General features: G+C 42.4%; 1 protein-coding gene across 2 annotated transcripts in view; it reads right to left on the reverse strand.

Moving 5' to 3' along the window:
* Window positions 1-4,319: 4,319 nt before the first annotated feature.
* Window positions 4,320-23,385, reverse strand: part of USP22 (ubiquitin specific peptidase 22) — a 115,932-nt gene continuing 96,866 nt past the window's right edge. For both annotated transcript variants that reach the window (XM_082490291.1, XM_082490292.1), the window contains 7 exons: window positions 18,118-18,223; window positions 16,274-16,432; window positions 13,927-14,053; window positions 11,020-11,111; window positions 9,482-9,544; window positions 7,078-7,227; window positions 4,320-5,221 (listed from right to left, as the gene is read on the reverse strand). In XM_082490291.1, coding sequence (XP_082346417.1) covers window positions 5,179-5,221; window positions 7,078-7,227; window positions 9,482-9,544; window positions 11,020-11,111; window positions 13,927-14,053; window positions 16,274-16,432; window positions 18,118-18,223 — 740 coding nt within the window. In that variant the 3' untranslated portion in view covers window positions 4,320-5,178. The remainder of the gene's footprint in view (window positions 5,222-7,077; window positions 7,228-9,481; window positions 9,545-11,019; window positions 11,112-13,926; window positions 14,054-16,273; window positions 16,433-18,117; window positions 18,224-23,385) is intronic.

Raw genomic sequence — 23,385 nt, forward strand, 5'->3', positions numbered from 1 at the left:
CCATGGCATCATTGGCATACCAATTCCTCTAAACATCCAAAAGTCTTTCGGCCCCAGAAGCCGCCATGGGCCACAGGCATGCTCAGCCTCAACTCTTTCTTAAGACTCCTACCCACTTTTGACTTCAACCCTTGCTCAACCTCAACTGTTCCTCTGAGTCCCACCCACTTTTGGCCCCCACCCTTGCAAAGACTCAACTCTTCCTTAAGACTCCCGACCCCTTTGGGCCTCCCACCCCTGCTCAGCCTCAACTTCTCTCCAGCCTGCCTCTTTGTGTAGACTAATCTCTACAACAGCTTTCCCTGGTCTCTCAGTTTCTGTTCCAGCTTGGCCTTACTCTTTCTTGCCCTCCCACCATCTTTTGGCACCTGCTCTTGCTCTGCCTACACCCTTGAGTCTCCCTTGCATTCCTGCTCAGCCTCCCATCCTGCTCATCCTCATACTCCTCTTCCACCTCCCTCAGCCTTTTGCTCTGCCCCTGTTCTCCATCAGGCTCCCATTTGTGTTCACCCTCCCAAAGCTTCTTGGTCCTCACCCTCCGCTGCTGCTCAGTGTCCTCCACTCTCACTGGGCCTCCCACTCCTGCCTGGCCTCCCCACCACCTTGACCTCCCACTCGACCTCCTGCCCTCACCAGCACCAAAAATGCTGCCTCTCCTCCTCTTCTTGGTTCCCCCTCCCCGCCTCTACAGGGCAAAGGGGTCTTGCACTTACCCGGGGGCAGCACCAGCATGTCCCCCTGGCACCAGTGCTGGGAGAGCCCCCAGCCCCCTGTCCCCCTCTGCCCAAGCACTTTCCAGCTAGGATGGGGGCTACAGGAGAAGGAAAACCTTTCTAAACAGACATGGCACCTTGTCACACTGCCCCTTCCCAGCACGGCGCTCCCACAGGCACCGCTGAGGACATGCGGCTTCACCCCGACTCCGGTGCCCTGCGGACATTCGAGTGTCACCTCCAGGGACAGCCACTCGCTGCCCATGTGGGTGGGAACCCCTGGCCACCCTACTTGTGGCAGGAGATTCAGAGCCTTATTTAAAAATAGGACAGAAATAACTGAACATGTGCCACCAGTTTTGCAATTAGGGCATCTCTTGAGGATCAAGAGGCATCAATTATTCAAACAAGAAAGCTTTTAGGAGAGCGTCTGTGCCCGCTAGCACAGGGACTCACCCTGCATGGCGCTGGCAAGCAGCAGCTCCTGCTCCAGCTGCCCCAGGAGGCCACTCGCCTTCTCACACCCAGGTAAAGCCCACGTTAGGCTGGGACTGTCCCTCCCGTCACCACACAGCCCCAGGAACGGGGAAAAACACTCATCGGAAGCCAAGTCCTTCCCTCCAGCCCCGATAGGCAAGAGGGAAGCATTCCTCACCCTCCTCCAGGGATGTAACTGCTGTTATCAGGATAGAAAAGTCAACATGGAGCAACCTGAAGAAATCAGCAGTGAGAGTAAGACACAGACTCCCAGATACATCCCTTAGCTGCTGGAGAACCAAGAGGAATCAATGGATTTGGTATCATGTTTGCAGCCACTGGGCAACAGCCCTGATGGAGCACACCTGGAGACATCACTCGGAATATTAGAGGGACACTGTAAGTATGGGACACACACGGTTACAGCTGGGAAGAGTTAAACCAGGTGGAATTACGGGCACTGATTCTGAGCAAGAGCATCCAACCTGGGGGTTTAATCATTATTCTCACATTTCTACTTTTGCTCAGGTTTTCGTTGGGCTCCAGCATCAAGTAAAGCTTTATCTCCAGTCAAGTCAGAAAATATTATACTGAAAGCCACTTTCTGGCTATTTTTGTGCTCGGTGTAGAGCAGTGTTCATTGCTGGTAGGTCACAGACTATACACTCCGCCGTGAGCCTGCGCCACCACCCCGGCCGTTGTTCCCAGTCCTTTCTGCAGATGCTTCCTCACTGTGCTGACACAAAACCGCACCTCAAAACTAACCATTCGACCCCAAACTGCTCCCCGAAATGAAGAGGGGCACAGCAGCCGAGGCTGCGCCATCACCGCTCCCGGAGGAGGCAGCGGGTCCGCCAGCACATTAGGGAGGCATAACTTCATCAGCCCGTCGTTAGCGTCTCGCTGCGCAGCAAAGCGTTTTGCGGTCGGCGTTTTCCTAAAGGTGACATTAAGAGAGAGCTCTGCAGAGAGAAACCTCCCGGTTCTGCAGGGGGGGGATAAACCCAGCGGATGAGCTGCGTGGCTGTTTCTGAAGAGCTGACGGGTGAGAGAAGGCTGTGTTTGAGGAAAAGCATCACGAGGGGCAGCGCTGCTCGCGTGACAGCGGCTGCTCTTCCATTTTTATAGAAAGAGGGGAAAATGCTCTCTCCTCTCGCAGCCTGCGCTGATTTACTGGTGCTGGAAATAGAAACGTGCCTGGTACGACTGAGGGAGAGACAGGAGGGGGTGGGATGGCAGGGGGGAAGAAAAGAAGAGGAGCTTTTAATACACCAGGAATTCTGCTTTTGAAACCAGAAAGAGAGCACTGAGATCTCCCACCGAAAACCATCTGCGCCGGTGCAGTGGTACAGAGCACAGCCCTCTTCACCAGCCTCAGAGGGTGGGGGAACCCATTAAGGCTGATTTATATGGCTGGCCTCATCCCTAAACAATTTGTTTCTAAAGGATTAACAAAACTGACTGCATTAGCTCCGGTGGCCAAGCGCGTGCTAGTGGAAAAAACAGAATTCATTTGTTTGGGTTCCGGCATCGAAAAAAAGCGGCAGCCAAAGGCTCAGCCCTGAGCATCACAAAGCGTCCCCGCTCCCAGCCCAGCCGCCGCGCGGTGGCACTCCTCCTCCAGCAACGGGACAAGGTGGGGACCAACTGCAGCAGCCCTGGGAATAATGAAAGGCTGATTTCTTGTCTTCCTCCGCAAGCTTGCTGCATTATTAAAAGGTAGCAGAAAGCGTCGCGCTGAGCATCTGCACGACACCGTGCCCAGTCCGGGGAGGGAGGGAGGGAGGGGGGGACCCCCTCCTCCCCCTTTCCCTGCGCCATTCATCTGCATTTCTCCAGCCATTTCTCATTTGCGACAAGAACGCTCAGGTTAAGTCTTGCAGCACCCAATTACAATTGAAAATTATTTCAAGCGTGACGATAGGGAGAGACAGGTTAGGAAACCGGAGTATGCTATCCGTTGTGCGGAAGGCGGGCTGCCTGGGTACCTCCCGCACCGTACCGCGCGTTTTCTATGTCTGGTTTGGTATTCGAAGTGCTCCAGTTAGTTGTTCCTTCTTCCTTCCCCCTTTGCGAGCTGTCGCAGGAATCTCTTGATGTACAGAACTGCCTCATACTCCTCCAGTTTGTGTACAAATCAAATGCAATTCCACCGTCCTTTTGTTCGGCTGCTCTTGTGTAAGACGTTCATTTAAAAAACAAACCAACCCACTTCCCTTATTTTCCTCCTATTTCTTCTGTTCATCAGATGGCTTTCACCTGTCTCAGGCAGGTTAGACACCTGTAACTCATTTCTAGAGCACAGAACCTGAAATAGTAAGACTCAGCCATGTTTTTAACCACACTGGTGAAGTCGAAGCCTGGCTGTCTGGATACAGACAGAGTTTAATGGTGTGGCTCTTACAGCAGTGTATACAGTGCCTAACTCTTACACATAGCTCCCCACACGTTCCATAAGGAAGGGAGAACAAAGCTATTTTCGCTCGTTTCAGCTCCGTGTTCCGAATGGTTTCTCTCCCAGGCTGCAATTCAATCCGCAGCGCAGCCTCCCGAGAGCGAGCCTCAGCACACCAGCGCTTACTGCTGGCATCTCCGCAAGCCCAGGACCTGCTTTAAAAACCCCAGCAGTGGAGGGGGAGAAAAGGAGAAGAAAAAAAAAAAAAAACAACCAAAAACAACCAAAAAAACCCACCCTGCGGTTTGCGACAAAGCAAGAGCAAGCTGGTGCACCAAAGTGCTGCAAGCTAAGGACACCGATACGGAGGCTGTGATTCCGCAAGGAGGAGAAGAGTACGTGAGGAGTTAATACATGTGGGAGGATACAAGGACCCAGTACCAGCCTAGCACATACCAGGAAAATGTGTTGTTTACTTAAAACCCGAGTGCACTGCAGAAGTGCTCAATAGCAGCAGATCTATCGCTCGATGCTGCCCCCAGCAGCAACCGTTTCTAACAGATGGTACATTTTTCACTACTGAGGTTCTTTCAAGTGTCACATATATGCCTTTGGAAGGCAGCAGGGGGAAAAAAACCAAACCCAACCCAACCCAGCAACAACAAAACAAGCAATTTTGAGAAATTCAAACTTATTCACAAGGTTTAAAAAAAGAACCAAGACCACTCTTACAGTATAAACACGCCAATTCATTCATTTTTACTGATGGTTGCATTTATGAATTTCATTCTCGTGAAAAAAGGGAATAAAAGGAAAAAAATTAAGAAAATAGCTATTTATAGAAAACAAAACAAAAAAGGGCTCAAACAGAAAAGACTCTGTGCTGATGCTTTTGATGAGCAGTCCGATGGCGTTAAACATTACCTGTGCAAGCAGGCATGCTTGAAAACCTGTCTCAGTACTGTAGCTTCAGTTCCACAATCCAGGATTTCTTTTACGGTTGTTGGAAAAAAAAGAGCCTAATAGTTTCATACTGTATTTATTTAATAACTAAAATTCACAAATAAAAAGATACTTGCAAAGTCCTTTAGTTGTGTCATCCCCTCCTCCTCCACTCTACTGCTTTCAGACCCATATGCATAAAAAAATGGGCTTGGATTTTTAATTTTAACTGTTATATGATTGGTCGTTGGAGCTGAAGCACCAAATGGAGAAGATGCTTTATGGAGATGAGGGTATAACCCTTGCCTTCCCACACACATGTTGGAGGAACATAGGAGATGTACCAGCGCCCGGACTCCTCTGCTCCCATTTCCCCCACCCAGAGCATTCCTTTCATTTTATATTTCCTCTGTTAAGTGACTGACTGTAGCCTCGTTTTTTTCCCCCTTTGTCCTTGCGGGACCGCATACGCGTTGGACATTGTTCATTTCTTACTCCGCCAGGCTTTGAGTCAGTGTCAAGTAGGTCCTGTTACAGCTCAGTGCTAGTTGTTTTTTAATGGGTCTTTTCATTTCAGGTAGGTTTGTGTGTCGATTCAGAAGGCTTGCTTATTTTCTTCCTTGTTTATATCTGACAAGCTGCTGGATAAGGCTATTCATACTCCAGGAACTGTTTGTGATAGAACAGCAAATATCTGCAAGAAAGCAGAGGTACAGTTTCAGCTTTCTGCTATGAGTCGCAGCAGATTAGTATTTCCATTGATGCGATCGTAAAAAATGAGGACTACTAATTTTGCTTTTCTTTTCAATTTGAAGCGATTCCAGGGACATGCCAGTTCCCTGCAGTAACTGGGGATGAGGAGGAGGGAAGCCAGCTGAAATAATTTTACCAGCAACTCAGGAAACTGAACAGTTGTACATCAAACAGTCGAACCTTCTTGTTGTACAATCTACTTAGAACCTGAAAGCTCCGGAAGACTGGACCGGGTTGGTGCCCAGACAAGGCAGCATCCATTTAACACTACCATGACAAAAAAATACAACAGAGGTGCTTTAAGATGCAACTGTTCCTTCAGAGTCACATTACCAAAGCATCAGACACTCGGGATTATTGCAAACTCTCTGCCATTTGCTGTCACAGAAGCAAAAGGAAGAACCAGGCATGTGGGTGAAAACTCACGCGTCCCAATCAAATCCAACTCAAATATCTAATGTCTCAATCTGTACTCAAATCTGGTGTTTCAATAGGATGAAATTCTTCCCGTCCTTAATTACTTTATGTGTGCTGCTCCGTGACGGAGCCCAGCCCTCCAGCAGTTACACGTCAGAGGGAAGCAGACTCATCTCTACATACTCTTTACATGCCACACACCGATGGGGTCACTGTCAGTGTGCTTCAAAGTTGAAATGCTTCAAAGCACTTTTGGGACTTTCCAATTATTATCCAGTTATTATTGTTCCATCCCACGCCCCGTGGAGCTTCCCTTATAAAAAAGGATGCAGATCTACTTAGTGTCAGCCTTTATCTGAAGCAGGGAAAATGGATCAGAGCTCACCCCAGCCTTTAGTGAGGCGGACGGGCAGTTGCGTCGCGTACCGCCGCTCCTTGCCTACGGCAGTTTCCCCCACAGACACACCCCAGCTGAGGGCCGGAGGTAGCCACTTGTTACTGAAGAACAAACTCATTTTTGCTGCTGACCTCAAAGCAGAAGGTACTTTGTCAAATCATTTAACCCTAGAGTTCAGATATTACAGGATAGATTTTTTTTTTTTTTTTTTACTTCCTGGTTGAAGTTCAAAAAATGAAAAAAATGGGAAAATTTGTTAAAAAAAATTACAAACTGAACATGTGCAGCAAATAATTAAAACAGGGACAATAAAGGCTTATTCTTTGCCTTACCAAGTCCATAGTTGAACATGCAAGATTTTCAGATTTTAAGTGAACTTATTCTTGAAACACATACCAGTCCCCAGTGCTTCCCTCATTTGAGCAACACCAAGATGCTTCCCTGGCAAACCACTGCTCTGCGCCCCCAGTGCTCGTCTAATGCAAATATCTGACAACACTGTAAAGCCATGAGCTAAGAAACAGCTCAGGTTCTACACCTGCCTCCCATACAGCCTTGCTGCTCTGCTTCACAGTATTTTCTTAACGACTTTTCTTCCCCATCTTTTACAGTCATAGCAGTCCAAAGGTTCTGCAAAGACTGGATTGTGCCATGGAGGGAAATACTGCTCCTACGCTGGATGATCATGTATCACTTTGGCTTTCAGAGTCCCTTCCATTAGCAAGCAAGAGTTTGGACGTGAGCACCAGTTACAGACACAGCAGAGTCAGCTGATGTCCCTCATCCTTCCCCTCTTCCTTCAACAAATCCAGGATTATAAAGCCACATTCTGAAGCACTGATACATACAGAGAGAGATATCCAATATTCAAAGAGAGAAATTAAGTCTTTCTCTATGATGAAAGGATCTTTCAACTGAAAGTAAGGAAAACCCAACAAAGGTCAAAGTTTCCCTTCCTTTCCCCTTTCCAGTTCACAACTTACCCTTCACTGTCTAGCACATCCTTAATGCTAGCCTTGGTGATAATGGCATCATCACACTTGAACCACTGGTCCTTGTGCTGCCGGATGAAGCTGGTATAGTGCCCACTCTCCAAGGTTCCCTGGTGATTAACTACTGCAAACAAGGAATACCTGGTACAGAGAAGAGTTAATGACTATGTGGATCAAAAGGGGAAAAAAAATGACATTTTAGACAGACAGAAGCTTGTGTTCACAAACACATATAGCACTAGTAAAGGACCTGATCCATCAATTGAGCATCTCTTAACGTTAACTGGGAGGAGGACATCCTTGCCCAGGGAAAAGAACCACATTTTTCTTTTTCTGTCTTGCTATTACTGCAACACTCCAGTCTGATTGCAGCCAGCAGCTCTACCAATACTGGCTACCAAAGATTCTTCTTCTCAAACAGATCAATATTGATGCATTCCTGAAGAGGACCACTCGTTATCTAGTTTGACCTTCTGTTTCCCTGAAATAGTTACCTCTAGTGAACCAGAAAAATGCATTTGAGATATGGGGATGGGGCAGGAGGTAATCTTAAATATAGCTAATCTTAAATATTTGTAGTGATAAATTGCTGTAGTGATGAATTGTCCTTAATCTGGAAAGTCTGTACCTATTTTGAAATACCGAATATATATTCAGTCTGAACTTCCAGCTTTCAGGTGTTGCTGTGCATTTGCCTGCTAGCCTGAGAACTAGCAAACACATCTCTGTTCCAAAAAAAGATACTGATAGACTAATCAAGTTGTTCTTAACCCAGCCCCACCCCTCCTTAAAAAGGGAGAAGACTGAAGTCCTTGGCTGTTTTGTCTAAGGTAAGACTTTATTTCTAGTCTGAAATATACTTGCAGCTCTTTTTCAAATGTTCTCCAATCTTTAATTCTTTCTTAAAATGGTATCCTCAAACCGGGACACAACACAGCTGCACAATGGTAAAATAATCTGTCTAATCTCACTTGATATTGCCCTTCTTACGTTCAAAATTCACAGAGCTCTTTTGGCACAGTGGGGCCGCAACAAGGCACCTATTCAGTTGACTGTCTACAGAGCCACTGATTTATATAGTCACCCTCTTCCTAATGGAGTCCTTCAACCCAACTGGGATGGGCACCACTCTCTAGTCCCAGATGGAGGGTTCTGGGATTGCCCCAGCTGTTTACCGGCACCCAGTTTATTAAGCAGCTCAGATGCTTCTGCTCTCATTACCTAATCCTCTTCATTGTTAACAACTTCTCCAACTTAAGTCATGTGCAAACCTCAACAGTGATCAGTTGTGTTTTCTTTTAGATCTTTGCTAACACTGTTGAACACCATCCATCTAATTAATGGGGGGAGGGACTTTTTACAAGGGCATGTAATGATAGGATGAGGGGGAATGGCTTCAAACCGGAAGAGGGGAGATTTAGATTAGATATCAGGAAGAAATTTTTCACTCTGAGGGTGGTGAGACACTAGCCCGGGTTACCCAGAGAAGCTGTGGCTGCCCGATCCCTGGAGGTGTTCAAGGCCAGGTTGGATGGGGTTTGGAGCAATGTGGTCTGGTGGGAGGTGTTCCTGTCCATGGCAGAGGGGTTGGAACTAGATGATCTTCAAGGTCCCTTCCACCCTAAACCATTCTATGAATCAATCACTGAAGGACGACACATAGCACCCGCCTGCTATCTGCCTGTATGACAACTGCACTAAGACCTGGTTAGCTAGTTTTTAAATCTACCTATTGTGTGATTCCAGTTTCTTCATTAAACTTTTCGTGCCAAATGAAGTGCCTTGAAGAATTTAAATATAAACATCAGCACGTGACTGTAGCATCCAAAGTTGTAACCATATTTTAAAAAAAAAAAAAAAAAAAAAAAAAGATAAGGTTTGTGTGACCACCTCTATTCCCATAAAGCTATGGATATTGGACTCAACCCCCTTTACATTCCGGAGCAAGTCCCATATCAGCCCATCATTTATTTTGGCTGAAATCAATACTGGGATTAAGAGACCCCAGAATTACTGGGGTCATCTACTTGGGACTTCAGGTGTCAGTGTTCTATAAACTTTCTTTTGGTCCTCTGGAACTCCCTTTCCTATTGCAAGAGAAATCAGATTATTTAAAGGAAACACCCATCCCTTTTAATTCTGTAACCTTAGCTTTTAATTTTGCTCACAGAACGATTGTTGGGGTTACCACCTTCAGATCTGAAAGTCAGCTGCCCCCAAACCACGAAAGGGTAGGCAACTGTAGTGAAAGAAGCCTTATTTTGCAACAGTTCAGACTTACAGCGCTGTTAAATATGGTAACGCATTTCACACTGCAGGACATACAGCAGACAGTATATCTCCTTCTAGAAACCAACTACCTTTCACAATAGGAGTCACGGAATGTACCACTTACTTATTATCATTGTTTAGACTATCCGTCGGCTGCTGGTATTGCCCGTTCATTCTGCTCTCTTTACTGCAACACACACACACAAAAATCCAGTCACTTACAGCAGTGGCTTCCCAAACCGAGGAAATAGGTTTTACATGACACAGCCCGTTTGCCGAATCCAGGTCCTTATTCAAAAGCACAACGCTGCTTAGCAGCGGAGAAGGGCTGCTGATTAGGATGCTAAAGATGCTTTATTTGTTCTCACAGCACTGCTACATAAGAAACACCATTTCTCCTCCTGGTCAAGGCTTCAGTGCTGCAAATACACATCTGTTTACATCAAATGTCCTAACCAAAAAGCTTAAAAACGGGTTAAGAAAAGATTTGTATTTTAAACCTGGAAAAATATCTAATTACTTCAATCCTTTATCCTGTGATGGGTCAATCATCCTGGCTCTGACTTGTAAATTCATTTTGTGTTTTGACAGCAGCAATAGGATTATGCTGTTGATTTCATAGCCGATGAAATTTAGATTACCGAGTTATGCCTGCTGATTATCCCATCTATATTCCATTATGCTTGATACCTTTCATCAGCAGAGCCTGTTCTATCCAGGGAGAATTCACCACAGAGGAATGGGGAAGTCTCAAAATCTCCAGAATATACTGGAATAAACCATATATTCTTAATATAACACTATAACAGACCTTTAAGGCTCTCCTTTCTCTGCTGGCAAAAGCATCTACTTTTCTTTTTTTGGGGGGGTGGGGGGGGCAGGGGGTTGGGCAAAGCTTGAAATTACTAGTAAAATTTATGCATCAAATAGAGCCCCTGTGTTAAGAGATACCACGTTTGGGGGCTTTCTGCATTGCTTCAGATATAAATTAAATCTGAATATCCTCTTGTATATTTGAATGGAATACCTGACAAACACTCGTTAACGGCTTTCATAAAGGTATGTTTATATAAATGTCATGTCTTTTGCAAACCTGGGAGGTGGGAGAAGTCTTACTGTTTCTGTTTAAATACCAATTAGAAATACCTATTTTAATCTGGACTATGTTTTTTCTTCTCGCAGCATTCTCCAAACAGATGTTGAAGGCACAAAACAAAACCCCCCGATTTGCATGCGTACAGGAATAACGAGGAAGGATTTTTATAACTTCAGAAATACTAGGTTAGGCGTTAGGGTATGTCTAGTCTGCCTAACTACACAAGATGAGTGGTGGGTGGGCACTCAGGTGATGGGACCAAAGCGGAGATTTGAAAGCATGATGGATCCGAGGGTATAAATTTAACATGCAACCAGAAACATAACACACATTAATAAAAAAAAGTTTAAATAGAAAGTCTTTTCCGGCAACAAAACTCAATAGTTTATCTAAAAACTAGTTCAGAAAAAGATGCACATTTCAAGGAGAAGCTTACAGCAGAAGTATCATTATACATACTGTTCTATAACCTTGATTCAAGGATGTTCCATGTTTCATGATGCACATGTATGAACTGGTAAACAGTTCTGTCCAGGTCTTTGGGGGATTTTGAACTTGGTACACACCTGGAAGCCATGAATGGTGTCATGTCCAGCTCCAGCGGAAATGAGACATACGTAGTGATCTTTCGCCTCAGTTTGGCTGAGTGTTCAAACCGCTGGAGACAAAGTGGAAGAGTTGGTTTTTTCTTTAGAGAAAGGCTAAGTTTTAAGTCTTTTATAAACGTCCTAAGCTTAGGAACAATAACATGAAAGCATATTAGCAGTCAGTATCCAGAGACATACCCAGATTTTTATCTACCAACTGTCTGGGCTGGGAACCCCCGTGTAAATGCTAACACATGTCTACCAGGACAATAAACCACAATTTGTGGGGGGAGAAAATACAGCATTAGATTGTTTCCCTTAATATCTATACATACAAACTTATTCCCAACTGACATTAAGAAAAAAAAATGTATTAAACAGAGAGCACACACAGCCTTTACCCAAACCAGTGTTCATTTGTACTACGCACTATTCAAATATGTGCCTGCTGCCTACACTAGCACACAAAACTGGGGACAATGAGGGCTTGCCATCAGATTCACACACTTAATCCACCCATCCAATCATCTCAAGTAACGGGAGTCAAGCCTACACAGGAATACCAATTCAAATTAAGGCAAAAAATGGAACATGTCCCTCCACCAAATGGAGCCTGCAATACCCACCATCCTCTCCTCATCTTCTCAATTGAACATTAAATGGAAACAGGAACAAATACCAGAAAGAGATGAATGAGTTTCTATTTAAAGGCAGCTTCTCTCCCAATTTCTCAGAAATTCTGCTCTATTTACACTTCAAGTTAATTATTTTCCAATTGTGGTGCCACAACAATTCCCTAGCAACAGACCCAGACGTGAAAAGCTGAGACTTCTGTACTTCTGTAATTCTTATCTTTTGTGTTTCTTTTTTGCTTTAACACATGAAATGAAATTTGCATTTTGCATGGACAGGACAACACAATCACTTAGGAAAAGTAATTTATTTTCAAAAAAATCTTCAGTCATTCTGAGTAACACAAATACTGAACTGAGCTTAGAAAAGGGGTTGAGCACATTCACACTGCCTTGAGAGCAGAATCACCTAGCTATATCTTGCCAACTACTCTGCTAATAAAAATAAAAATAAAACAAAACCAAGAGCCCAACACCCCTAAAATTCCCCCCAAAAGCCAAGCAGCCAGCCAAGCACTCCTGAAACCTCAAGGCAGTCATGTAAAAATGGTCTTCAGGAAGACCACAAACAGCCAAAGAATTAAAAAGGAACTTTGCTACTATCTATTCCAGCCAGGCTAATATCTTTGGCGTATAACATTGCCTGTCATCTTGGTTAATATTCAAGATGCAACTGAAGAACTGCTGGTATATGGGGGTGAACATCTGAAGGCATGATTGTCCCAAATGGTCTGTAAATTACAGAAGAGTGAATTCATTCCACCTGTAACAACTTTTTTCCAGTAGAAAGCAGAATCAATCTTTTCTCACGAATACATGCCTTCCTATGGCATTCTGTTTTCATGTCAAGAACTCTGCATTTCATTAACAAGCTTCCGTACAAGCCAGATTTTGAAAACAAATTTTAAATCGCTGCTACGCTGGATACGGAGTTGCTATGTAATTTAACAATTCCAAACTACAACAATTTCTTGAATACAGTCCGTGACTTGCTCAGTGAGACCATGACACTATAGTCACACAGATTATTAGATTTTCCCGTATGAGTGTACTGACCCACCTTAGAGCGCTACTGGAAAGTAAACCAGAAAAACTGCCTGCATGCTACAGCAAAGTTCAGCACACACTTTGCAATGACAGCTACAAGATAAAGGTCTAATTCCAACACTATTAATGTTACCCAGGCGTTTTACCAAAGTTCAGAACCTAGAAACCATGTAAGAATTGAACAACTGAATGAAGTCTCTGGAGCAAAAGGCTGGATCGTGTGTTCTTTCAAGTCACCAATCCCCAATCGGAAAGAGAAAGCAATACAAGCCCTCACTTGTACACAGCATATAGGCTGCTGTTTTAAAATGTGTTTCTAGTCATCATGGTCATAGGTAAAATGCTGTTTTTCTTTATGTAGCTTATGTGACATTATCATCATCGTCAGATAAGCAGTTTCTTGAAACACTGGTCATAGTAAGGGCTGAGGCCAGTGATCACAGTTACTGCCTAGCAATGAGAGGACTTTGCCATCCTGTCCCAGGAGACACTCAAGACCTTACAGCTCTGCATCTGAAAAGCTCAAGCAGATCAAAGATGCAGATAAATTACTATGGTGGCTGCTTCTACAAAGGCCCGGGGCATCACTTCTCAAGGACCCTTTGCCTCTTGACACAGAATGACCTCCACCTTCTGCGACAGCTGCCTACTTTGCACCACAGCCACACTCTTTATATTTAAGACATAAATTGTACAGGACTAAGCTGTCTGAGTGCACTGACTATGATATTATCTCCCATCACTGCATCTGACATAACCTGGATTGGAAATGTTGAAAACTACATCGCAGTTGGGAAGACACAAGAAGCCTTTTCCATTGCAACTGACAACTTTTTCATGCTTTTCTTTCAACACAGAGTTCCTCTGTGGCTTTCTTCCAGTAGAAGTGTGGGGTAAAATTTTTTACCACGCGGGATGAGTAAATGTTATTGGAGATTGGGTTCTATGCTGGTTCAGGTATAGCACTAGCCTTCCATTTTGTTTCTAGATTCTGAGTAGTTAAGTTCCCACAGATATACTGCAAAGCTACATTATAGATAATATAATACTACCTTAATAGAAAAATCTAGCTGGGCGTGCAAGCTGTTCCTTCTACTAATTTATATCGTGAAACATTAGTCAGAAAAAGCCAGAAGTCCAGGGATTTAGCTCATCCTCTTGGAGAGGAATACACGTCCTCTGCGCTGTCTGCTCCCTGTGAACTTACTTTGAGATGAAAACAGGCCACAATGGGTAACTTCTTCATAGTGAGTTGTTTGGTAGATTCCTGGTAGCTATGGCAACCACTACATTTGATTTTGGCACTGCTTCCTAGATGTTCTGGCCTTGTAAACCTGAAAAAATATTAAAAAGCAAAGGGATGCACAAAACAATCAGATGATTTTCCACACATGCTGAAAACACTTATTTTACCTTTACTTGTGGGTCACTGGCACTACAAGAGAGAGTTCATGGCTTTTAAGTGTCATTTTGAAAAAAACCCCACCACCTATAATAACGTAAAGTGGTCTGGTTCAGATATCCAAATCTGACATTCATCATTGCTCTGCTTGGGAACACTGCACTGAAACGCACCAGTGCCTGGGAAAGGAGCTAAATGTTAGTTCATCTCCTGCAACAGAACAGCTAATTTTCATACAGAGAGCAAAGATCTTTTGTTTTCAAAAACAAAAACATTGATATGAAGTTCTGAAGCGAGATGACATGACTTCTGCGCTCAGCTGCACGCTAGTCTGCAGGACACTTCTAGCTTGTAGCCCTCCAGGGCTAGGATCAAAGCTCTGAGATGGAAAGGGCTGTAAACACAAAGTTCCTTTCAAAATATAGATATCTTCCAAGAAAACTTAAGTGTTGACAACTGGAAAAATGTCTTTCAAAATTTTCAGACAGAAATGCTCAAGGGAGCTATAGGAAGAGACCATTAAGAACAGGGAACTGCTTAGAGAAAATAAACTACCTCTATGTTCTCACAACACACTAAAGCAAAATATCTCTCATTTTTTCAGAAACTGTCAGCACAGAAAAGGCTAGCAGGATGGACTGCTAAGTCTTTTCCTCCAAGTTTAGACTTCTACAAGGCAAATAAATCATCTCCAAGAGGCTGCTTTACGACTAGGATTTTTGAGATGAAATATTTTGAAATGTAATTTAACATTTTACATTAATGCACGCACTAAGCACGTGAGGGCAACATGGTATCAGCTCGTCGCTAACCCTACCTTGCCTACCTCTATTTATGGCCAACGCTGCCTCCAGCATTAAATGATTGATTATCACAGCCTCCTGGTGTCCCCTCCTGTTTGATTAAGATTCCCTTTACCTAATCTATGTACTACCATTCTCTGGTTTTGGTTTTGTTGTTTTGATTTTAACACCACCCCACCCCCCCCCCGCCGAAGTCTGTAAAAAGGCTTATAAATTTGTTGTTAGGAATGCCTACATCTTTCTGGGTTTTGTCATATTCCTGCTCAATCCTTCCTTCTTCAAGCCAGCTTCAAGTTACACAGCCACACTGGCTGACACGAAGTTAGATGCCTTCCTTGCTTGAATCTAATATTCAACCTGCTTGCTAGTTTTGGGGTAAAAACCTAGACCCATCCTCTTTATCCATTACAGTCCAACTTCCTTCCCACATCCATACTCTTTGAGGGTATCTTTGAACCTGGATGTTTTTCCTTCCCTATCATCTCTCTCTCTCTACTTCTACTAAGTCCCACGTTGAAGAAAATCACCAAAATTCAACCGGTTTTGCCTCTTGATGCATTCCTGCATCAATAATTTCTCATTTGTACCAATTTCCTTGTTTTCTTAAAATTATTGACCTTAAAAGTATCAAGAAGGTTAGAAATCAGATGTCAGAGGCTATAAATTTTTATTTCAGGAGGATTAGCTTTGCCCCAGGCTACAGGCAACCTCTTCCTCAGTCAAGCATCTTCATTTGCCACAAGAGAATGACTTTCAGGTCTGCTAAAAGATCCAAGATAACTGTACACAAAGGCATGACATTCTCTCCAGTTACCTGTTTCCACAATGCCTATGTTTCCTGTACAGATTTATCTTTTCTTTATGAAAGCTCTACTCCTTTAACTCTTAATGCCATCCCCGCAACCGAGCTGGCAGTAGCTGACCCTCGGCTCTGCTTAGAGCAAAATCAGATTCATGCTTGGTGTTACAATTTAGATAAATATTACATGCATTGTGAACTCTTTTATGCGCTTGCTTAGTTGACAGAACCAAGAACACGGAGACAGACACTAGTGGTTTTGGTCATTTAAAACCACATTGCCTGGCAGCAGCCAATGTAAAATTTGTTTTCTTTCTGCATCGCATGGCAACTGGTTTTGATTGCTTATTGTTAGGCCTCCTGTTGCTCTGAGCCTTCTTTGCCTTCTCACTTTCTCTTATGCAAAAACCTAAAACGTGTATAAAAATGCTGTTTGGGGCTAACGCCATGACAAAGCATCACTTACTGCCGTTGTTCAGTGACACCTGGAGAAGAGAACAAAGCCAAATGCTTTTTACCCCACCAAAATTGCGTTTGTCTGATTTCATACCTTCGCAAGCAGTCTGTGAGAGTGGTGGTGCCTGATACATGGCTTTCCCCATTTACAACACTGCCATCACTCCCTGGACTCAGTGGCCAGAACGGGGTGGAAGAGCCTGGCAAATCCAAACTGATGTCCCAAAATGGGTCTATCGTTGTGGAAACGCCACTGAGAAAAAAGAAAGCAGTTTAATACACGTTTAGAGGAAGTAAAATCAACAGTCTCTCCCACTTTAGGGTGCACACCAGATACTTACTTTTAAGAACTATGGGATCTACATCACCCCTAGAGGGCACTCAAAGATGACAGAAAATAGAGTTGCTCCACAGTGTTTTCCCCACAAATGATTGTTTTTCCGAATATTTAAAAGCCATATGTTTTAGGAAATGTGTGTGATGTACTAAATGCAAAATATATGCATTTAATATATTCTCCCACTCACTGGATCCCTGTGACTCAAAGTGAACAAGCAGGGTTACTCAGAGATAGAGGTAGTGGTTATACTCCTGACCAACATAAACCAGAAATGAAGACATCTACGTGCAATCCAACTAGTTCGGAAGCACGGTTCTTTGGTCAAAACACGGAAGAAGGTGTTTAAGGCTACTGCAATAAAGAGAGTGCCCAATACTTTTGCTATACAGCAGTGCAATGAATTAAGCTTTGCTGTTCATATTAGCGTCTCTTATGGCATTTGAAATTTGAGAGGCCAAAGAATAACCGCATCAAGGAAGTAGTGTATGTTCTCCATCAGATTTCTCTAGAAGACAGCTGAAGACAAGCCAACAGCTAGACTGTGGAAAAAGCTTCTCAACTTGTATTGACTCAAATCTCAAAGCTCCTGGTTTAGAAGCATTTTCTGTATGTACTTGTTATACTTATTTTTGAGTTCTCTCTTCCTCTAAAACTAGTGTCTTTCACTCTGTGATCTCATTAAGCCTACAATATTCTGCCTTTTCTCCAGCTTCATTTGTGCAGGAGTTGTCAGTTTTCAAAAGGAAACTTCTTTTGTTACAGTTTCATCAATGCTAATATTGTGTTGTAACACATGAAGCTTTTTATTATCATATAAGGATTCTGTGGCTCTACGAAGCAAAGAACAAAATTTCATGTTTTCCGTACAGTAAGTCTTCTGCAAATCTCTCCAGGAAACTGAGAATAAAAGCAGATTCAAACAAGCAGAGCACAACAGTCCATCTGCAGGACTGCGTGCGTAATTATAAAGAATGCAAGACAGAACAAAAAACAAGAACTCTGACTTCTGCACTATGGCAACACCAAACATCTTGAAAGAGAAGTCAACTTGCTCCAGTACACAGAGTAGAACAAGTACATTTTTCCTTACTCTTGTAAAACATTCTCTTGATGGTATCTGAGATTATATTATTATCAGCCTCTTTGAAACCTTTCCTGGTGATACATGAGGCTCCTAACTGAAGGAAAATACGATTGTATATCAGAATCTTCTTCAAATGTAGTGACAATTACATACTTTCAAAACCAAAGAGATCTTGGAAGTCTTTTCCTTGTGAACTTGGAAAAGAACAGTCTTTTACAGACTAGTAAAAATTTCTATGGACTTTAAAAAAAATGTAATGGATTTTATGTCCATAAGCCTGTGGTAGTTTTTAAGGTAGCTTTTTGGGTATATCTTAAGATATGACAGTTAACTTGTAATTGATCGCATTTAGCTGATGATGTAGTTAAACAGTTCTCTTGCTGGAATTTTGCTGGTATTTTACTGGTATTCAAGAAAGAAAAGATTCACTGTTGTGCTAGAGGGTGTACAGCTTCAAATCAGTTAGGAACTAACAGAAAGTAGCAGAATTTAAAAAAAAAAAAATATTACTTACTGGCAGACTTGACAGGTAACATCAGACTGCAGTCCGCCTGTGAAGATTTGGTCTATGATGCAGTTACAGTGGTTGGGGTTGTTGGCCTTCTTCCCATTGTCATCACCTGGAGGAATGCAAACACAGACTCAGAAGTCAAAAATCCTCCTAGGGAACAACGGTTTGTCTTGGACTGTGTCTCCAGTAGCTCTTTATAACACAAGTTTATAAACATACTGCAAGTTCATACAGACAATATGGAACCCTGAAAACGTTGCACATTAAAGAAAAACAAGAAAACCTCCTGTAGAGGTGAAGCTTTAAGCCCTACCAGCTCTCAGGCAACCCCTTTTTCAGGGTATAGCCCTATCTCCCTTTACAGAGATTTGCTTTGCACTATTTGGTGTAAAGACCAGCTCCTGAGATGAAGCAGTTGCCAAGGTGATTCATGAAAAAGACCATTTCAACTTCACTTAGAGGGCCACCATGACACGTTTGTATCTAAACAAACGGCCAGCTCTTAACCACAGAAGCACTAATTTCTGCTTAGGCAGAGTATTTAATCGCACATTACTTTCCTAAATGAACACAGAGGAGAAAGCATCAGCAGACGTTACTTTTTAATTCTATCCCAAGTCAACTTCTCAGAGCAGTGAGGGGAGGAGGTTTGGTAAGACCCATTAAGCTCCAGCCTGCTGTCTGCATCCGTCCTTTCAACATCAACGCCGACTTTCCGCTCAAGTTTTCACCAGTGAAAAAATTAAAGATGTCCTTATCTGAAGTGGGAAGATAAGTGCTGTGTCTTCCTCCAGCTTCTTCAGAGACACGGCAATCCTCAAAGTTCCCTAGGGGCGCAGTGAACGCATACCCATCTTTTAGGCACTATAAACTGTCATTGTGGGTCTCAGGAGCGCAGCAATTCGTTTTTATGATTTGAGTGCTGAGATTAGGCCAATTCAGCTTTCTTAGACTAACCAGAGCATTAAATAACCAAAAAATTCTTGGCACGGTTCTCAGCTTTAAAGCATACTCCTTCCATTCCCCATAGGTGAATTAGGAGCAATACACTTTTTCTTTGATTCCCAAGACTGCACTGCTTATTTTCCTTGGGCAGGATAGATGCAATTGGTTTTGCTTTGTAAACAGAGATGCACACGCAAACTGTTTCACAGCACCAGCTAGTTATTTTGTAAAGTACATCTTAAGATGTCTTCCAATCTCCTACAACAGAAACTGCTAGGATAGGATCAAGTTTTGCCAGATTTCCTAGTATCTTTAACTTACTAGGAAGTGTTTCAGTTTCAGAAATTAAATACCAAGATGCTGAGTCCTCAAATCAGAGCTACTACTCAAAAATAATTAATTTCTAGTCAAGCATGTCAAAAAAAACCCCCAAAACTAAAGAAATTAAAAGCACAAGGCAAAACCCCACCACTTTCCTTGTGTCTAAGGTGCTTGAGCTGGAGTCGTCTTCCAGCAGAAAGGGAGGAGATTTTTACTTTTTTTTTTTTTCTCTCTCCAGTGAAGCTTTAGAAGTTTTTTGGAAAATATTATGTAAACTGACAAAGGTTCCATCTGATGCTAAATGTGGAAAAGCAGACATGATAGTAGGTGATACCTACTAAGCTGCAACAGGCCTCTTCAGTTAATTAGATCCTAAATGCCTCAGAAGAGCTCTCCCCCAGCTGCCCACTTTAGAAACTCCTGTTTCAATTGTCAAGAAAAGCATATTGTTCCCTTAAAAAGGCTCTTGAACAAAACGCTCTAAAATTAGACTTCAAATGTACGAGGTTGGAGTTGGGGGTTATCAGACCCAGTCTCAGGCATTTCCTGATGGGAATTTTGGCTAAATCTTACTGAACTTAAGATCTTTCTAAGGTCTCAATTATGCTAAGCTAACGAATAGAGCATACAGTATAGAGACTGTACAAGACATTCTTCACCTTTGGAAAAAGATCACTTATCAGATTTAAAGATTACATGTGGATTTTCAAGAAAGAATTTAATGGTTTTCATCCGTGTTTTTAAAACTTCACTTTTACTTTTTAAAGAAAAAACATGCAACTGCCACATCCCTGTAATCTCACCATTTGAAACATCATCTCCCTCCCTTTCGTTTCGAGGGGGCAGAAGCAGAGAAATAGTGCCTAGAGATTTTGCCTGGACCACAGGTAGCATCCCTGTTGGACACCTTTAACAGACAGCCATTTCCACCTACGGGAGAGAACGAATACTCCCTTTTCAATTATACAAGTCAATTAGGATCAGTGACGAGAGGGCCTCAAAAGAATATCCCGCGAGCTTGTTCCCAGCAAAACAGAAGGGCATTACCCACTCAACATTATTTCCCATGACATTTGGTTGGAGAGGAGGAAAAAAAAAAAAAAGTAAGATTACCACCTACTCACACTTGTCAATATGTAACAGATGCTGAGAGGAGGTATATTATGCAGCTGAGAACTAGAAGCTGCTAGATTGTTGTGCTCAAGTTAAGGTTCCCTTCAACATTTCTGTCTTATGAAGCAGGTTTTAGTTTCATACATTTTGTTTTCAAAGCTGGACATAATTCCTATAAGGGAAACCAGCAGCTTCTTGTAAGAGATTGGTCAGCACAAGACTAAAATCAAACTTGAAAATACATCAATGTATACGCTAATGCAATTATAAGAGTGGCAGGAAGCTTGGATTCAAATTAAATACAACTCTTTAAAAAAAAAAAAAACAGCACAGAAGATACTACGGCATCTGTGCAATAACTAAGCATATTAACTTGTGCTCAAATACATACGCATTTAATACACTACTAAAGGTAAATTGTAAGTAACAACTGTAAGAACAGCTATAGATTACTTTTTAACATCCCTTTTGATTTTGAAATAAAGAAGTTTTGCCTTCAACTACCATTATGTATTTTAAATGAGAAAAAGGAATTTAAAAATTGGCAGATTTTAAAAGGGGCATTTATCAAAACAAGACAATAAAGTTGACTTTTCTGCTTTACTTTGGCCCCCAGTGTTCCAAACACGTGCTTGTTATTCTTTATGACAAAGCAGTGTACACTAATTTCTATGGATCACAGCAGATGACATGTTTCGCAAGCATATGCTTTATCAGTTCCTAAGAATATCATGCAGAATTCACAGAGCAGGATAGTGTTTCACTCCCAAATCTCAGCACAGCATTCTTTTTCTGTCATGATACCTAGCGCCAGGCTTCAAATTTGCTTTGTAGTCGTCCTTGTTAAAGACGAATGCAAAATGCTTCATGAAAACCAGATCAATGAGGAATAATCAGCTTTCAAGTACTATGCTTTTTTTTGTCAGACAACTGAATAACATTGGCTGAATAAAGTTTGGGATAAAAATACAGGATTACTTCAATTTTTCTATCTTGCTTTTTGAACCTTTGTGTACAGACACACAGCTCTGCCACTCTCTGCTGCTTGATTGTTGTTGCTCTTGCAATAAAATAAAATTAAAAAAAAAAAAAACAAATACAGCCAGTGATTTCCCTGGGCTGAACATTAACTTTTGAATTGCAGTCTTGCACCACCCAAGAAAATAACGATTCTGCTCTAAGTTTCTCCACGTTTGAATATGTCTGGAACAAAGTTAGTAAACTACAGTGTTTCGCTCACATGAAAGTCTGCAGAATTAGAACCCTGAATTTCTTCCAGAGCACTGATAATTAAGATATATCTGTCATGTTGACTAAGGGCTGACCTAATGCTTTACAGACTGGGCAGAAATACCCATTATTTACAAATGAAGAGCCCTGGAACTCCTGAAGGATCCCACAGGAGAGCGGGGTACACTTTGTATTTGCTCTTCACAGAGGAGCCTAAGAAAACATGCAAGAAGCCAATGTCTGATCATTTCAGCATCTTCTATAATCCAAAGCATTCACGGACCAAAACCCATGCATTTTGAAGATGAACGGCAATACATGCCAAAGTCCAGGTGAACGGTTAGACTTTAATAAAGAGGTGGTCATTACAGACACAGCAAGGCTGTTGGTGGCATTACTCTGGTGCAGAAGCTAATATCTGATGTAGAGTAAGCCGTGAATGTCATTTGGAAGCTTCTGTGGTGAGAAGGACCACAAATGCCAATGTAGAATGACACTGCAGAACTCTGAGCAGTATCAAACCACAGCAAGAGACCAAAATAGCACTAAATGCAGGTACAGCTTTAAATGTCATTTACAGCGGCAACGTTGGAAAAAGAATTCAGATTCAAGAAAGCTCTTGCCTTTTTTGCTGGAGTATGCATTTAAGGACAAGCCTTGTGCCCTTGTGCACACTTCGGGTGAATGGTAGAGAAAGAGGAGTAATTAATAGCTTAGCTTCCCCCCCCCCAAATGCTGCTTTCCAGTTAATCCATCCTTCCCCAGCTGTTGGGATGAAAAACAGTGATGCATAGGCATGACAGGCTAGATTCCTTTTTATTCAGAAGCATTTTATATTACTCCAGCAGCACAGAGGAGCCCTGTTAAGCATCCAGAATATACCCTGCACAGATGCCACAGCTCAACACAACAGTGCCAGCACAAGGAGAGACGTGGTCACCCCTGAGACATGGTCATCATACAGGTATCCTGGGCTTCCAAAACTTCACAGATGCTACTAAAACAAAGTATATATTCAGCCAGCATTAAAAAAAAAAAAAAAAAAAAAAAAACAAACAAACCAAAAAAACCCCAAACAACTACCTGGGCCAGCCCATATACGAATGTCAGGGTAGTTAATTTTCCTTTTCATAGGATGGAGTATTACAAAACTTATCTTTAAACACGCAAAATAATATACTTTTCCTAATTTAGGCAGGTCATCAATAATGAGCATTCACAGCCTGCTCTGACTGGCATTACGACACTTCCTAGAAAGCAGAGTAAATGGAATGGAAAGGGGATAAATGACCAATGTCAGCCAAACAAATATCACTGGATATTTATACAATTCTTAACATAAAGGAACACTTTTGTTTAGTTTGGTGCCTGAAGCCTTAGTGATCATGACTAACATCCAAAAGCTAGGGCTTTATGACAAATTTTCCCCATACTTTATTTTACTTCACTGTGTGTTGATTGTAGAACTTGATTACTATTGACTAGAAGCTTTAAATGCCTTTTTGATTCAGTAAAATAAGTATTTAATATTGGCAGGGGAGGCATTATTTGCTTACTGTAGCTATAGGACATTTTCTCACTAGTAGTAATAATGTTTTTACATATGTATATTTCACATGTGTCTTGTGTACACACGTAAGTATGTAAGTGGAAAAACTTCCT

This window comes from Vanellus vanellus (assembly GCF_965231255.1).
Source record: "Vanellus vanellus genome assembly, chromosome: 14".
Classification (NCBI taxonomy): domain Eukaryota; kingdom Metazoa; phylum Chordata; class Aves; order Charadriiformes; family Charadriidae; genus Vanellus; species Vanellus vanellus.